Below are 18,128 nucleotides of genomic sequence, written 5' to 3' on the forward strand. Positions count from 1 at the left end.
TCACAACAATAATCTTCAATCGTGATTCTTAATTAACACTTAAAAGTCAGAGCTCTTAGAAAATGTCCCACTGGTTGTTACAGAAGTGTGGTGGCGTGTTATGATTATGTGTTATGTGCGGTTATGATCATCTTATATATCAGATGCACTGATGTGAAGCCAGCAACTATGTCATTTTACACTCTGTTTGTTTAATAGCTAAAAGAGTCCAGATGCCAGAACAGGAAGCAAATCTGTCTTCTGTTTGTGACTATTGTTCTGTCTAGCAGTCTAACACATATATTCTGTGTCCTTCAGGATGTCAGAACCGGCCTCACAGCAGGAGCGGCTCCAGGCGATTGCAGTAAGTCAGATTCTCACACCACATGTTCCTCTGGAGGTCCTAATAAACCCACCTCCTGACCCATTTCACAAATCTGAAACTGGGTCGGAGATTTTTTACATACGAGGCTCGTCGTGAAAACGGCTGATTTGGCTGCCCATGTCTAAAATTAAAGTAATCGAACAGTACTATTTTATTTCATTTAAGCATTAATTATATATATATATTTATATATATACGGTATAGTACTATAGTAATATAGTACTTGCAATCTGTAATCTGATTACAGGTAGGTAGTTGGTAACGTAATCTAGGTTACTCATTTTAGGCAATGTAATCGGATTACTTTTTTATCAAACTTGTTTTAAATTTATTATTAAACGTACCATATTGATATAGAAAAACATCAAATGCATTAATAATTACATTAAATAACAATTTGATAATTGTTCTTTTTTTATATATATATATATATATATATATATATATATATATACAGTACAATAAGAACAATTATCAAATTCATCAGAGCATGTGTAATTTTTATAAAAATGTAATAATCAACTGCCATTATTTTGAAAATTACAATTGCAGTTTAAACAGGAATATGAAGAATGTTGAAAATCTTATTCATTTATTCATTCAAATTGTAAAAATAAATGTAAAATGTTTATAATAATATTTTTTAAAATAATATTTTAAAATATTTATTTTAAAATCTGGTGAAATGCTGTTATCTGTCCACAAAAACGCTGTATTTAAAAGTTACTAATATATAAAAAAGGGGGGGCTGTAACATTCCCTGTTCAGTTTGTTAAATGTATGCACCTTTTTTAGTCCTTACACACACATAGGTGCACACTCACACACACACACACACACACACACACACACACACACATTTGTTTTTGTGAAAAGTGGGGACATCCCATTTATACTGTACAAACTGTATATTCTATGGCCCTACACCTAACCCTTACCCTCACAGGAAGCTTTGAGCATTTTTACTTTCTCAAAAAAACTCATTCTGTATGATTTAAGCATTTTGAAAAATGGGGACATGTCCTCATATGTCACCGTCTCCTTGTAATACCTGTGTCACACCCATGTCATTATACAGAGTTGTGTCCTGACATGTCACAAAAACAAGAACACACACACACACACACACACACACACACACACACACACACACACACACACACACACACACACACACAAACACACACACACCCTGCTGGCTGGGATCTCGGCCTCACTGATTGATGAACACATTGTTCTCAGCTCATTTCCTCTCACATATGAAGATTGTTAACACATTATCACACATGCTTCGGTCTGAGAGCAGTGGTGTAGGTTTCAACAAAATATGTAACCCTGCAGAAAACCTTTTTTAGCCAACCTTCTACTCTAAAAGAACTGTTTTCACAGAATGGATGTTGAAGAACAGGACAAACAGTGTATGGTACACAAACGAAAATATCCTAATAATATTTTTATTGACAGGAAAAGAGGAAAAGACAGACAGAAATTGAGAATAAGAAAAGACAACTCGAGGATGACCGACGGCAGCTTCAGCACCTCAAGGTAAAATAAAAAGAAAACATCTGAGGCCAAAATATTTGTTCATTTACATTGCCCCGAATGAGACACTGATGGATTTTATATTTCTTAACTCTTACAATCATTTGATGTCCGAAGCCAACTTATTTCCACAACATAAAAAAGTGTTGGTATAAAGTCATAAAAAAATCTTAATTGTGACATTAAACATTCAAAATAATGAAATAATAATGTTTTTCATTCAAATTTAAAATGATGAGATATTTAATAATTATGAGATAAAAGATCAAAATGATGACATTATAAATCGGAAATTATAGTTATGAAAAAATCATAATAATGACATTTAACATGACATGAGAGATGAAGTCATAATTATGAGATGCCAAGTTATAATTATGACAAATCTGAACGTATGACACCTTAAAATTCTAAGATCAAAATGTGACTTTTTATGAAAATTAATTTTTTATTTAATAATTTTGACTTATGTCGACTTTTGTCAATTTAATGTAATCCAATTGTGGCTCTTTAGTGACATAATTACGACTTTTCATGTCAATTGAAACTTTTATCTCATAATTTTGAATTTTATGTCATAATTATGAATTAGTGTCTCATAATTTAGATTTTTTTTATCTTATTGTTATTTGTCGTTATTATGACTGAACAAAGCATGTTGTTTTTTCTTATGTGACAGAAATGTCTTTGATTTCACTCGTCCCTATTATTTCTGAATTAAACCAGGGCTCCTCAACCTTTTTCAGGGTCAGGACCCTTTAGAGCCCAGAGGGATGTAGCAGATCCCTGTTGTGACGCAGTGTTGTATTTTAAGCTTGTCTGCTGCTAACCTCTTGGCAGTGGGCCTCTAAGTATTGGTGTTGACCAGACCACATGCTTTGGTGCAGTCTGGGCCAAGAACACCCTGTCAGACACAGGATGGGGGGTGATGAGACATCCTGTTTGTGTGAAGAGGGAAATGCTTCACTCTGCTAAATATATGGCGTATTGTCTCTGTGGCCCTCAAGTCAGGTGTAAATTATTGTGAACTGTTGAAGGACTTTTCCCCATTTCTGTTTATGCTGTAGTTTAGAATAGACATTTTAATGTGTCTGCATATGTTTGGAATAACAGGCTACCATACTATTTACACTACATCTGTAGTGTGCAGTATGTATATAGTATGCAGGGGTTTTTGTATGCATATACATGGATGCTCTACTGCATTTGGCGAAATTCATATCCACTGGAAATACCAAAAGACTGTGTAATGAATTACAACCTTTGTAATCGTCGGGAAGAAGGAGGCGGGAACCGGCGGACAATCAAATAACATTTTAATAATACAAAATAAACACAAAACAGCGCACCAGCCCCTTTATGGACGACTGGTACGCTCAAATAAAAACCAAAACACAACTAAAAGCCCAGGCCTGGTCCTCTCTCGTCCTTCACTGTCGTCGCTCCAATTTTATATCCTTCCATCTCCTCTGTGGGCCTCGAGACCGGTGTGTCGAACAGGTGTAGCTCATCTCCAATCACTCCACCGGCCTCGCTCCCATGTCCCTCGGCCCCGCCCCACTCGTCACAGACTGTTTTCCACAATTGACTTAAAAAAAATATTAAATATATTATTGATTAAAAAATATAATAAAAATTACTAAAATTAAAAACTACATTTAAAATGAATACATAAATTAAATAATATAAGATACTTAATACTATGTATATAATATATAACAGTATAAAAATACAAATAAAAAAACACTGCCCATTTTCACTGTCAAGTAACCTGAAAGTGATATCAATCATTCAAATTCAAATTTACTTCTTAATAATTCATTGTTTCACAAAGTTCTTTTTTTTTCAATTGTGTAAACAATTCCTAGTAATATTTTCATTTCCTAGATGATAATTAGACGCCACTCTCTGAATTAAACAAAGGCTGCAAAGTGATAAAAGCTAATGAAAATAAAAGTTTATGTTACATAATGTGTATATTTATTACGAATACACACATACATGTATATATTAAGGGAAAATGTGTTAGATTTATATATAAAATATTTATATTTATAGATAATATAAATGAAATACATGTATAAATATATATACATACAAATATTTTTTCAAACCTGTGTCTAAATTAAACAGTGATGTCATATTACAACAATACTATTGTTTGAAATGTTTATTATTGCATTTTTTTTCACATACTACTATTGTCAAGTGTATGCTTCATAGTATACAGTGAACAATATGCTAGTATTGCATTTTGAACATGCTTACATTTATTATAGGAATTTTACTGTGAAATCTTACTTTGAGATTTGGTACTCATTGAACTCTTTGCTAATATACCCACACTTGTGGTCTTTGCACTTGACCACTTGACTACTCATATGGCGTAGTGAGGATGAAGACCTTTTCATTACCTGATGGGGCATACTTATAACTTATAATGTTGTAAAAATGCAAGTATATACATAGATTTATTTTTATTTTAAATACTTTGCTCTTTAAAATCAACTTCTAAATCTCTATAACATGACACAATTTAATTTGTGGTGCTTCTAATTATGTTATGTCTTTTTGCATATCAACAACATGTTGCATGATGGGATACACTAAGCCTCGAATAGCACTCCAGAGCATTGTTTGGATTTAGTGTGTGTTAAGGGCATTGCCTTGGACAGTCTTGCACACTTACTTCCTGTTGCGCACTCGCTCTCAAGTGGCTAAGAACGCAGGTGTGCGTATTTGGACAAGGAAACAGGTTTAAATCTGGACTACATTATGACCAAGTACCAAATGTATCTTGTGTCTATCTGAGAAACATTAATGTGAAACTGATGCTTTTTTAATCAGCTACAAAAATATAATGTCCTTGCATTGTCTTCATTTGGAGTCTGCAGAAACGAATATATAATTAATTGCGATTTATTTCAAATATTATTAACATTTTGTAATTCACTTGAAAAACATATAGATCATTATGGTCAGTGCTGCTTTGTGGAAGTTGGCCGTGTTTTTCTGTGTGTGTTTTTGAGGCGATCAGCCGTGGCTGAGAGACTTTGCTGCGCTGGCCAGAGATAAGATCCAAAAACTCTCCTCATTAGCAGTTTCTATGGAGCTCCCATTCAGAGTCAGCAAAATGCAGAGGGAGAGAAAAAGAGAGAGAGATGAATGGCCAGTGAATCGCTGAAGTATGGAGGGGCCTCTGAGAGTCCAGAAAACACATGCTATCTGATATATGAGCAGGCTTTTGTCGATATAAAAGATAAGGTTCATAGGGTTCTGCCTGAATAGAGAACAATTCCAACCACTTGAGCTCCAAAGCTGTGCTGTTTCCGGCCTCTGGCCAAGTCGTGCTGAAGCCTGCATGTCTGTATAACGTATATTAGCTATCATACTCATTCTTTGTCATTATTTTGGCTCCAGAGCTTCCCTTGTTTTGATTGGCTCATCTGTAACTCCAGACTGATTAAAGGATGTCTGACCAGTGATCAGTACAGGATGTTAATGATCGGGACTGGATAGGTGTGGATTGATTAGTGGGATGGGTTAACACAGATCACGTGACACAGGATCGAGAGCAGTGAACTCTTACGAGCAGACAAAAGTCTTTGTTTTAAGCTGTTGCGCAAAAAGCTGGATCCGTTTTACTTTGGAAAATAATGGCTCAGCCACTGGAAGCACATGGGAGCCTGCGTGCTTTGTTTTGTATTTTCTATTGCATCATGTCAGTAAAGACGTGCTTGTGTGTGTGTGTGTGTGTGTGTGTGTGTGTGGTCAGTATACGCTCTCCTACAGTAGGTCTCTAGGGAGTGGGAGGTGGCAGGCAGCTCAGGCAAAAATGAAAAGGGAGATGAAAGAAAACAAAGAAATGCAAGATGTAAGGTGCAACATAAAAGTGATATGAGATTATATGAATAACACTTATAATGATTTGATTGTTTTATATAGACCAGTGATACGATATCATACATCATTTGATAATACATGTGCTTATTATTTTATTTATTTATTTTTTCATTTGTTTATTTGTATATTTATTTTAAGAAGTTAAGTATTTTTTTTTATTTGTACATTTTTTTTTGTTTTCATAAATTTGTATTTGTTGATTTTTATTACACACACACACACACACACACACACACACACACACACACACACACACACACACACACACACACACGTAAAGACACATAAAGTATATATATATATATATATATATATACACTTTACTAATTACTACTAGTACTTCAAACTAAACCAAACGTGTGTGTGTGTGTGTGTGTGTGTGTGTGTGTGTGAATGCATATAATACACAAAACGTTTTTTTTTTTTGTTATAAACTGCTTTTTGTAAAAACAATAGAATGCATGGATGAATGAATACATTTTTTATTAATGGAACAGATAAATATGACAATTTAAACAATATTTAAAGTATTATATATTATATACAATAAATTATATATTATATACAAAATTCCTCATTATTGAGTCCTTAAAGTAGCCTAGAGAAAACAGAGCTGGCATTCATGAACTGGTATGCATGAATCACAATATATAATGTTATATTAGCACATAAAGAATGTTATTTGACTTGTCAGAGAGGAAGAAGACAGCCATCTTCAGAGGTTTGATCAGGAACAGCTGGGAGAGGCAGGAATGTCCGAGGCCTGCAGTGCAGTGTGCTGTAAATGCCAAGAGCCTTTAGGAGCTGGACAGCCGCCAAGTCATACAACTCGGATCCATAATGCTCAGTCTTCAAGTGTGTGCAGAATAACTTCTCTATGGTCAATGTGTGTGTGTGTGTGTGTGTGTTTTTTTTTTTTTTTTGGCTCGACTGTCTCTCATACATCCATATATTGTGATGAAATAATCAACATGATGTGCTGCAGAATTCTAAGATCAGCAAAAATCTCTATTGAAGCGTTCTTGGATTGGTTTGGTATGGGTTACTGTAAAAGGTTTGCACAGGCACCATCATTGCCCCACCCAGAATATATTTCTCCATCCCGAAGTTTTAGAGTGATTATGCTCAGCTGCTGACTTTTAATGGCTGCTGGTAATGTGCTGGGCAGGGCAGCCTATGCATATGCACACATCTTATGTGGTTTGTGAATGGCAAACAAATTGCCATGTAGTTTAATGCTACCAGTAAGCAAACATCAAGCTCTGAGAGTCACAGGAAGTGGGTAAGATCAGTTTCAGAGAGTAAATCAGAGCAGTGCCTGGTTTGGTGCCAAGGCAGCTTTGTGCCAGCTCAACATTTAGATTTTAGTGCCAATTAGCTGAATAATTCAGGCTCTAAGAGCAAGAGCTGTGCACTATTTGGTTAGTAAAGATCTCTTCTCTCATAGGAGATCTTCAAAGGCAGGCGATAACAGAATTTAAACTCTCTAGCATCATTGTTCAACTGATGCACGAATCCCTTTTATCTTCCGTTTTTTTTTTTGGTATGGAAATTTTCAGCATTTTCATCGCTTTCTAAATTTAAGTCACTTAAACTTTCAGTTTTCCCAAAGTGTGATTTTTCTTTCTTCTCTAAATGAGTCAAGACTTGTGTACACTACAGGACATTGAGTGAGACAATGATTCTCCATTTTTACAACCTGAAGCTGTTTTCAGTCCATCGCATAACACGTTGCATTAATAACACTACCAGAAACTTGGTATAATCAAAAAATATTTTAAAAGTAATTTATTCCCGTGTTGCAAAGCTGAATTTTCAGCATCATTACTCCAGTCATCAGTGTCACATGATCCTTCAGAAGTCATTCTGATATGCTGATTTGTTGTAGAAACTGTGATTTGAAACTACCATTCAAAGGTTTGGGGATAAGTAATATTTAGTTATAAGAATAAATGAAAACTTTTATTCAGCAGGGAAACACTAAATTGATCAAAAGTGACAGAAGAGACATTTATGATGTTACAAAAGATTTCTGCTTCAAATAAATGCTGTTCTTTTGAACTTTCTATTAAACATTTCTCAAAAATATTAAGCAGCAAAAACAACTTTTAACATTGATAATAATAAACCAATGATAATTGATAATATTAACATATTTTTGGAGGATCATGTGACACTAAAGACTAAAGTGATGATGCTGAAAATTCAGCTTTGCATCACAGGAATAAATTACATTTTAGAAATAGAGCAAAATAGAAAACAGTTACTTTAAATTGAAGAATATTTCACAGTATTTAACTTTTGATCAAATGTGTAAAACATTTAGCCTTGGTGAGCATAAGATACTTAATACGTTCAACATTATTGTATATCTATCTGGAATACTTGGTTCTGATTGGTCAGTTGCAGCTCAGAAACAAATTATTTCACATATTTCACATTTTAACCCAATTGGGAGTAAAAATGTTATTTGGTGTAGAGGGCTGCATCGGGGCACATTGCATTACTTGCCACTGTTGTTATGCTTCTTTTAATAGAAATTAAAAATATAATACAATTCTAAACTGAAATTGTCTGCTCTGCGCCATATACAAGCTGCAGAGTATATTCTGCCTATATTACAGTATATTCTTGCTTACATAAATTGAGCATTTTTTGCAGTCAAAGGCACTGAGGGAAAGATGGCTGATGGAAGGTGCGCCCTCTGCAGGACCGGAGGAAGACGGGACCATGAAACAGCTGCGGGAAGATGAGGCCAAAACCAGAGATCTTGAGGACACCATTCTCAGGTAAACCAGCCACGCCAGTGTGATCAAGAGCTGTGTTCACATATTTTATAAAAGGAGAGTAGAAAACAGAAGTCCTCTGTTTTGCAGTCCAGCTGTGGTTAGACAGAAGGTCCCTAATGTGGGATCCATCAGCCTGGACTGTGTCATATGGATCTAGTGGCCAAGGTTTTCTTTCTTATCTGATTTGTCTCAGTTTATTTCTAATGGTGAAAAATTGGCATGGGTCTTTCTGCTGGCAGAGTGGTCAGTCTGGATCTCCACTGCCTGATTAAATCTCTGCTCTGGCTGGTATGCCAACCAATGAGTCATCCTGGTGAACAGCTGATGCCAATAAGACCTGGTGTGGAAAACACACTCAGAAAGGGGTCGTATAAAAATATGTGAAAACAGATTTTAATTGGTGCAGATCATTATATATGTATTTACATACTGTATATATTAGTGCATTTATGTATATATGATGTACTGTATATATGATTTTAATTGGTGCACATCCATTAATTAATTTATTTATTTTACAATATTTTTCCCCTTACCAACAGATAAATGTGTAAATAATAAAGATCAATTATAAAGTGCACATCCTATAATCATTTTTTTGTAAATAATTTTTAATATATTAATTATATTATATTGAATCTTTACATAACAATAGCCTATTTATTAATTAATTCATGTATTAACAATACATAATATATTTGTATTTGTAAATACAATGCAAAAATGATTACTTCATTAGAATTGTAATTACATTAATACTTTCATTCAAGTATGCATTAAATTCATCAAAAGTGACAGTAAAGACATTTATAATGTTACAAAAGATTTCTATCTTAAGCAGCAAAAACTATTTTACATTATTATATTATTTTACATTAGTAACCCATTCAGATGTAACAAATATAGTAGAGTTAACCTAAAATGTGCTTTATAAACTGCATGTACGTCTTCTTTTCTTCGAGCACAGACTGGAGAGAGAGCTGGAGGAGCTAGAGACCGTTGTGTCTGCAACATCCACCAAAGAGAACCTGTCAGACGCAGTACAGGAAGTCAACATCAAGACAGTCGAAAAAACGGTGCGTTTAACCAGCAGCTCTTTCTAGCCCATAAACTTCACACCAGGGTGGGCAGCAGGGGATCCAGAGGCTTCTATTCAAAGCTTTAGTGCATGACACACAATGGGGGACAATCTCATGTCCGGCTACACAAAGGCCATCTTGATTAATGGAAGCGATGGATCTCACTGCTTACAGTGCAGGAATCAGTCTTACTCAAGCAGTGTGTGCTAAACATGCAGGACTGACAGACTTTAGCCCTCACTGGTGCTGCATTCAGAGCGGCGACACTGCTACAACACAAATTATTTTCTCTGATTAGCCTTTTCTTTGGTGGTCAGTATCCTCTAAAGTACATCATATATCACTGTCTAGTGCCTGCTGATCTCTAGCGCTTACAGTTTATGTGTCATCAGGACTGTTGTTCAAAGTATTTTTTATTTGAATAGATTTCCACAGTAGGTAGTTTTTTTAGAGAGAAAGTTCCTTAACATTTTTCACTCTAGTTTATTTACCTCAATTTTACCTTATTTACATCATATCTCAAAGGATGAATTGTGTTCCAGTTACCTAAAAATTTTAATTATTAATAATAGTAATGTAAATAAGGAGAACATACACAGATCCTTTAATTATATAAAAAAATATTTATTTTATTACTTACTGTATTTAATTATTTATATAGTAATATTGATAAATTACAACATATTAAATATACAGCATATATTCTAAAATGTTAAAGTAATACAAAATAAATTAATGCTTTTATTTAGCAAGAATAAATCCAATTGATTAATTGTGACTTATAATGTTACAAAAAAATCTATTTTTTAAATAAATGCTGTTCTTTTGAACTTTCTATACATAAAAAAAATAGTGAAAAAAGAAAAGTAATTTTTTATTACAGAAAAGTAATTTTTACACAATAATATAAATTAATAAAACTGTTTAATTTAATAATATAATATAAGAACCATTATTAAATAGCATTGTTAAATAGCATTCTGTGATGGTGGTGGAAATTACATTTTACAAATGTTTTGGAACTACTTGACCTCTTTATATACCTCTTTAAGGCTAATTTCAAAGTTTTTGAAAATGTTCTTTTGGAGCAAAAATTGCACAATTAATAATCTAACCCCCAAGAAACATAAAATAAAAATCTGAAACTGTATTTCTTATCTGATACAGTCCTCTTGATGCAAACAGAAAATATAATGTTTAATAACAAACAAAAATTTGACAGATGACAGTATTTGCATAATTCATATTTAACACAAACATGTATAATTTGGATCAGTCAAATAAGATTTCTCTCTCTCTCTGTGTCTTATTTTTGCAGATTGTGATGGACTCTATGACAGACTCTGTAACAGGTAACGTCATCATCTCTGACACCAGAAACACCTCTTAAAATAGCCTTTTCATGAGAAACATTTGATCAGAATTCAAAACTAAATCTCAAGAGCAGCAATTTAAAAGTTACACAGCCAAAAGATCAGTTTCTGCAGTTATTCTTGACATATTGACTGCGGTGAAGGACATTGCAGTCAGTCTTGTGTCTACTGTAGTACTATCTCCTTCCCATCATCCCTCTCTCTCCCCTATTCTACACTCTTGCACCTTATACCTTTTTATCATTCTCTGTCCTTCTGTGTCCTCGTTCATGACCCTATAAGAGGTCAAGGTTCACGTCAGCCCTCGTCTGGAGAAATCTGGAGGTGTCTCTGACATGATGAGAGCAGGTGAGTGTTGATCCAACCGTAGCTCACGCAGAGATCACACACTCTTCCTGCCGTTTTACCCTTCACCTCTTTAATTCTGAGATAAAGCTGGAAAAAGAAGCACTTAAACTGTTCTGTTTTTTCTTATTATCGATATCATGTTCAGAACTTTGTGGTGAATCCAGTTTTTCTGAGTGAAATACAGACCAAAAGCAGAAAGGTTCTTTTTTAGAACTTCTGAAAAAACCTAAAGGGTTAGTTCACCCAAAAAGGAAAATGCTGTCATTAATTACTCACCCTCATGTCGTTCCAAACCCGTGTGACCTCCGCTCATCTTTGAAACAAAAAATAAAGATATTTTTGATGAAATCTGAGAGCTCTCTGACCCTCCAATAGACAGCAACACATCTGAAATGTTCCCAGGTCCAGAAACGTAGCGAGGACATCGGTAAAACAGTCACTAATCAGCAACTTTTGTCAAATGTTGTTTACGTTCAGAAGAAAGTGTGCACATGCGACATGGTTCCCTCCAAAATTGAGGAAGACAGTAACTCAGAGAAGAATTGTTGAATAAAGTTGCTATTTTCAAAAATAGTTAAAAAATATCTTAATTTGTGTTCCGAAGATGAACAGAGGTCTTGTGGGTTGAACGAGTAATTAATGAAAGAATTTTCATTTTGTGGCGAAATAACCTTTTTAGAGCTATCAGAAAAAGCTTTTTAAAAGTATTAAGATTTAAATTCTGTTCTTTAGTAGGGGTAGGCAAACACGTAGAAAATCAATCGGTAGTGATTTTAGACTATCGTCTCTATCGCAGTTACACGGTCACGTGTGCTACATGGTCACAAAAGCATATCGCAATTAGCAGCGAAAGAAAACTCATTTTGCTATATGTGTGCGCTGTCAGAGAGGTGTGCGCACGTGAAGACAGTGTTCATAGAGCCTGGGAGTAGTGAATGGAGTCCAGTACTTTTGCTGCTTGGACAGTTAAATAAACACACTTTTATGTGTCAAAATGCGCATCTTTGCAAGTATCTTTGTAAACACAGTAGATCTTAAGTGAAAGTAAAACAGCTGAGAGAGAAAACACACATGTAACAGTATATTGGATCCAGACAGCTCTTAAAGGGACAGCAGTCGAATAAACCCGCTGTCATTCATGTTAACATTCATGTCACTTTTGTAATTTTAATAAGACAAAATATGTATTTAATTTACACAGTGAAGGATATGCAGTGTTTTTATACATTTGATTACTTTATACAATGTATGTAGCATTTCTTATTTATTTGTTCTACTGTAGTTTATGTCCTATTGCATGTAATTAGTTTCTTATTCATATCTAATCGCTTACTTGTCTTCAGTGAGCTTTTTGGGTTTTTTAGGCTAGTGTTAGTTTTTTGTGATATTAACACTGGTGACAAGAATTATGATATTTCTATGGTATTAAACATTTTGATATCATAATGACCTTATTTAAAGTAAAAACAACTATATTGTGATATATATCGTTACCGGGAAATATGATATTTCTGATATTGTGAAGATCATATCGCCCACCCCTCTGTAGTCAGATAAATGTAAAGTAGATTTATTGACAGTTGGATGAGTGTCTGTTTGGTGTTTTTTTTTTTTTTCAGGTTGCTTGGGAGGGTATATTTTTTAATTAACATTTTGTACATTAAACTTGTGGGTCTTATATATTGTCCTATAACAGTGTTTTTAAACTTACTAATCCTGTACTGGTTTCATCTAATCTTGTCTTCTAATTCTCTGTTCTTTCAGCTAATGTGTGTTTGCATGTGTGTGTGTCTTTGTGTGTCTGGCATACACACCACATCATCTCTCACTCACATATAAAGCGGAAAAACATCTATTAAATAAAAAGCTATTTTTAGAAGTCGTACTACTAAAGGATCAGGTAACCATGGCAGCATTGCCTCAGAAACCATACCACAGCTTTGATTTACTTTTTCTGTCATAGAATTAACACAAAACAATATATGTGACCCTGGACCACAAAACCAGTCTTAAGTGTCAGTTTTACAAAAAAATAGACCACAAATGGACAATACCCTTGGCCGAGATACAACTTTTTGGAAATCTGGAATCTGAGGGTGAAAAAAATTAAAATACTGAGAAAATTGCCTTTAAATTTGTCCAAATGAAGTTCTTAGTAATGCATATTACTTATCAAAAATTAAGATTTGATATATTTACAGTAGGAAATGTAAAATATATCTTCATGGAACACGATCTTAACTTGATATCCTAATGATTTTGGCATAAAACAAAAATCGATAATTTTTGACCCATGTTTTTGTGGCTATTACTAAAAATATACCCCAGCGACTTAAGACTTTTGTGGTCCAGGGTCACATAATATATATATATATAATGCTTTTTAAATATATAATATATAATGAATTACTAAGTTCAGATTTTTTTAGGTTCTTGTTTTATTTAAAGTTACAGTTATTTCTAAACACTAATTTAGATAATTTATCATACATTACATTAGAACAGAAAAAAAACACCAAGTAGTCATCAGTCATACTATTTGTCTTTCCACCCCTCACTCTGTATTACTATCATAGAGCTCACCAGACAGTCTCTTAAAATCACACTTTACTAGCTTTTTGAATATAGAAAGCAACTTGCCTAAACAGTGTGTGTATGTGTGTGTTTAGTGACTTTATGTGAGTGTGACCGTGCGTCATTGCAGGATGGTAATGTGTTCTTTCATTGGCCCTGCAGCGATGTACTCCGTAGAGATCACAGTTGAGAAGGACCTGGTGACTGGCGAGACTAAAGTCCTGTCCACTAACACACTGCTCCCCAAAGACCTCTTGCAGCAGGGTGTCAAGGTCTATGAGGATGAACAGAAAGGTGGCTGGCGATAGAGCAGACGCACGTGGCTTTGCTAGATATGCTTGCTTTACGAGAAGTGTACATTGTTATGTAAAACACATTCATGAGGAAAAATGTTCAGAACATCAGCCGTAGTTGTCTTATTTGACCAAACTAGATGTTTATGTCGTTTTGGTATATTCAAAAAACAATTAACCCCAAATATCCATGTTTTTCCAAACCCGTATGATTTTCTTCCGTACACAAAATGTGCAACATAGGCTTACTGAAAATAACACGTCTCTACCTGTAGTTTCCAGTTAAAATGAATAGTATTGGCAGTAAAACATTAACACACCTTTAGTCCTTTTCCCACAAATTATGTTTATAGGCAGATTATCGATTAATATAATTGAAATAATATAAACTTAATCCATATTTGAGAACCTGTCAAAAATAAGTTTTCTATTATATTTAAAAATATTAATTAGTGTTTAATGCCTTCATTTGATTACCACTGTTTTTTTTATCATTGATATATTAATATATTAATATAATCAATCTGTGGAAAATAAGTTTCAGAATTTTTGTTTTATTTTACCAATATAATGGAATGCAATAAATAAATAAATAAATAAAAGAAAGAAAGTAATAATTAAAATGTTAAAAAGCAGAATTTAGGATATATATATATATATATATATATGACACATGATCAGCTACATTGGCATGTATTGTTTTCTAAACTTTCTTGTTAGTTTATTTAGTACAGCATTGCAATTGCAACAGTTACAATGTTGAGCGCTCACAGTAAAATGGCTCACAGAAACAAGATAAAATGGCATGGATGCATCAGTAAATTCATTTTTATCTCATTTTTGCTTATTATCACTTAGGGTTAGATGGTATGTCCTTTTTAAGATTATGTTGATGCAATAGAGCATTAAACTTTTAGCACCACTAATCATACACAATACGTGTCGTACCACAACCAACTAATGTAATAAACCACTGGCATTTTCACATTCATCTTTTTCACATAAATCTGAACACTTGTAGTGCCAATCACTGGACATTTCATCTGGAAAGTATTGCAAAACATGCAGGAATCAACATAATATCGTTTTGCAGAAAAGGCTGCCACAGGCACATTTTCACATTGAGTCTTGATGGAAAATGTAAGTCTGTTCATCACAGTAAGCTTGAGTAATTTTAAAAGATGATCATAAGTCATGGTACTTTTTTGTTCTTTTTGAAGCTTGATGAGCAACGTATTAATTCATTTTTATTGTATGGAAAAGAGTAGCTTGGACATTCATCTAAAAATCTCTTTCAGACTGGATGGGTTTGGAACAACATGAAGATGAGTCTTGTATTTGTCAGTTTTACTTGATGTGACATCAGAAGCTGGTCACTTCTCGAAAAGGAAGAGGTTAATTGAGCATGGCTTTAGATGCAGGGTAACCACAAATCCCTTATTTTTGTTGACTTTTATTGTTATTTTCTGTCAGAGAACGAAATACCATGTTGTGCATTAAACTCTCAGTTGGTCACCCTGCAACTTGACTGCTAGTTTTGGGCATGTTGCTGCCATGCTTAGGCATGAGCCTCCAGCCTGACTTTTCTCTCTTCAACTATAAACTATAAACTGAAACTATAAATTTAGCACATATATTAAATATATTCTCCAAAGGTTTACAGATGATTAAAGTACTTGTTTCACTGATATTGCATCTGTTTGTACTGCTAATGCTGCTAGCTGCTAATGCTAACACCAGTAGCACTGCTTTCTTCCTGCTCTGTTTACTCCGCTTGCCACACTTTCTTTGTGTTTGATCCCTCAGTCAAGTGAACACTTCTAGCAAGTGAAGTGCACTTGACGTACAACTTTAAAAGACAATGCTAACAGTAGTCATTGACTGGGCACAGTATGCTTTCCATGCGTTTTGTCAGTGGCTAGAATGAGTATATGTGCCAAATGTGCTGCAGTGTCGGTTAGAAGTTTGCTTTAACACTATAAAAAGGATTTATATAGGCATTTTCAAATATGGTGTCAGTGCTGTTTATTTAGGGTGACCATATTCCTTTTTTTTCAAAGACATGTCCTGGCAGGGATTTCTAAATTGCTTAAAATGTCCAGGGTTTTAGTTTTGTTTTCCTATTGTTTTTCATATTTGCTGAAGGTAATGACTGAAAAGTGAAGTGGCCAATAGCATGCAGGCATTGTACACAATCGACCAATCATAGCTTGCAAGAATGCGGAAATTACAGAGAACGGCCAAAACTATGCAAATACATGTACATTTATGTATGAGGACCATAGAAAAATGGTCAGTGGGAAAACAAAGTTGGACATTTTAGGCCATTTGGAAATTAATACAAAATAAGTAAATAAAGGATGTAAAAATGGATGTATGGTCACCCTATGTTTATTATAATCTACATGATCGCAAGATGTTTTTTTTATGTTTTGTTTAAAAATAAATTTTCAGCTTTGGTTTAAAAGAGTTATCGGTCATAACTTGCAAAGAAAAATAGAGCAGACACTGAATATGGATAAAGCTTTCTATTGCTCTTTTGTCGACCACCCGAATTCGCGCACAAAATCAAATTAAGTATACTTTGAAAGGCTACACGTTCTGCGCTAGTGTATGTGTACAAAAAATAAAGTATACTTGGGACTTTTCAGTCTTAGAGTGATAGTTCACCTTCAGTTGCTTGTCCCCATTGGAAGGGAAAAAAACACTATATAAGTAAAAAAAAAACAGAAACTGAAGGTGAACTATCGCTTTAAAATGAAGAGCAGTCAGTCAGGGAAAGGTCTTTCCTGACTCAGTCTATCTTGTTTTTCTCTATGCAGTGGTGCATGAGGTGCGCAGTGTGGATGGTGCAGTAACCAATGGTGTTCACCAGCTCAGCTCTTCAGAGGTGGAAGAGCTCCTCCACAAGGCTGATGAGGTGACCATGAGTGAGAGCAGCAAGACTACACCGCGACTGGAGCGAGGGCAGGCCAAGAAGGTGGAGAAGGTAGAGAAAGACGTAGTCCCAGCCACAGCCCCCATAAAGGAGATCACGGGTGTAGAAGCCAAACCTGGAGTCCCTCAGACAGAAGTGGGCGGAGCCAGTGTGGAGAACCCGGTCACAATGGTTTTCATGGGCTACCAGAGCGTTGAGGACGAGGATGAAACAAAGAAGGTTTTGGGGCTGGAGAGCACGACTGTGAAGGCTGAAGTGGTGCTCATCGAGGATGGAAATGCCAAGGCCGCCACCGGTGATGCCCAGCAGGAACAGGCGCCCCCTAACGGCAGCTCAGCAGAGCCACCAAAGGCTGAAGAGGCGGCAGGCGAGTCGGGGCAGCCAGAAGGGGGCACTGCGGAGGTCAAGAGCAAAGAGAAACAACCCTGCAAGTGCTGCACCATCATGTGAGCCCAAACACAGACTTTACTGATGAAATGCAACACCATACAGAGAGAACAACAGCAAGGCTGAGAGGATTAAACGTTATATCTTTTGATAAAAGTGGTTGTTTCTTTAATTGATTTTTGCCTGTTTTACATTTTGTATATTACTTTTTTTCTCCCTTGATCCTCTCTAACCTCATTTAAATTTTATGTTTTGTTCTTTCTTTTTTTGTGGCTGGAATGAATTGTGTCATATGCGCTCCTGTGAGAGAAGTATAAAGATTTGACCCTTTAACTGAAATGTTTTTACAGTATTTCCCATAATTGCATAACATATATAATTTTTTTTTAAATCCTGTTTATTTTGACTTCTCTTTTTGTAGAGCATGCATTGTGTGCACTACAAAGTATTTTCACTTTCACATCAAAAGGAAGGATTGAAGAAAATGACGGATCTCAGCATTGTGCGCTGCACTGTATTTATTACTGACAAAGCTGTG

General features: G+C 34.9%; 1 protein-coding gene across 3 annotated transcripts; it reads left to right on the forward strand.

Annotated features, from left to right (window-relative positions):
- Positions 1-298: 298 nt before the first annotated feature.
- Positions 299-17,925, forward strand: LOC132126587 (paralemmin-1-like). 3 transcript variants are annotated; one of them, XM_059537936.1, is made up of 8 exons: positions 299-343; positions 1,829-1,909; positions 8,471-8,598; positions 9,566-9,674; positions 10,996-11,029; positions 11,333-11,398; positions 14,135-14,266; positions 17,088-17,925. In XM_059537936.1, exons 1-8 carry the CDS (start codon positions 299-301, stop codon positions 17,651-17,653), a joined length of 1,161 nt encoding a protein of 386 aa, XP_059393919.1. In that variant the 3' UTR covers positions 17,654-17,925. The 3 variants fall into 3 exon arrangements, with proteins under 3 accessions (XP_059393919.1, XP_059393920.1, XP_059393921.1); XM_059537937.1 differs by lacking the exon at positions 14,135-14,266; XM_059537938.1 differs by lacking the exons at positions 11,333-11,398; positions 14,135-14,266.
- Positions 17,926-18,128: the final 203 nt, after the last annotated feature.

This window comes from Carassius carassius, chromosome 44 (assembly GCF_963082965.1).
Source record: "Carassius carassius chromosome 44, fCarCar2.1, whole genome shotgun sequence".
NCBI lineage: Eukaryota > Metazoa > Chordata > Actinopteri > Cypriniformes > Cyprinidae > Carassius > Carassius carassius.

Excerpts from the sequence above, each read along its gene's own strand:
- LOC132126587 (XM_059537936.1), top strand. The coding sequence starts at position 299 with ATGTCAGAACCGGCCTCACAGCAGGAGCGGCTCCAGGCGATTGCA. Across the intron at positions 344-1,828 it reads AGCGGCTCCAGGCGATTGCA|GAAAAGAGGAAAAGACAGAC; the intron begins GTAAGTCAGATT and ends TTTTATTGACAG. Across the intron at positions 1,910-8,470 it reads GGCAGCTTCAGCACCTCAAG|TCAAAGGCACTGAGGGAAAG; the intron begins GTAAAATAAAAA and ends CATTTTTTGCAG.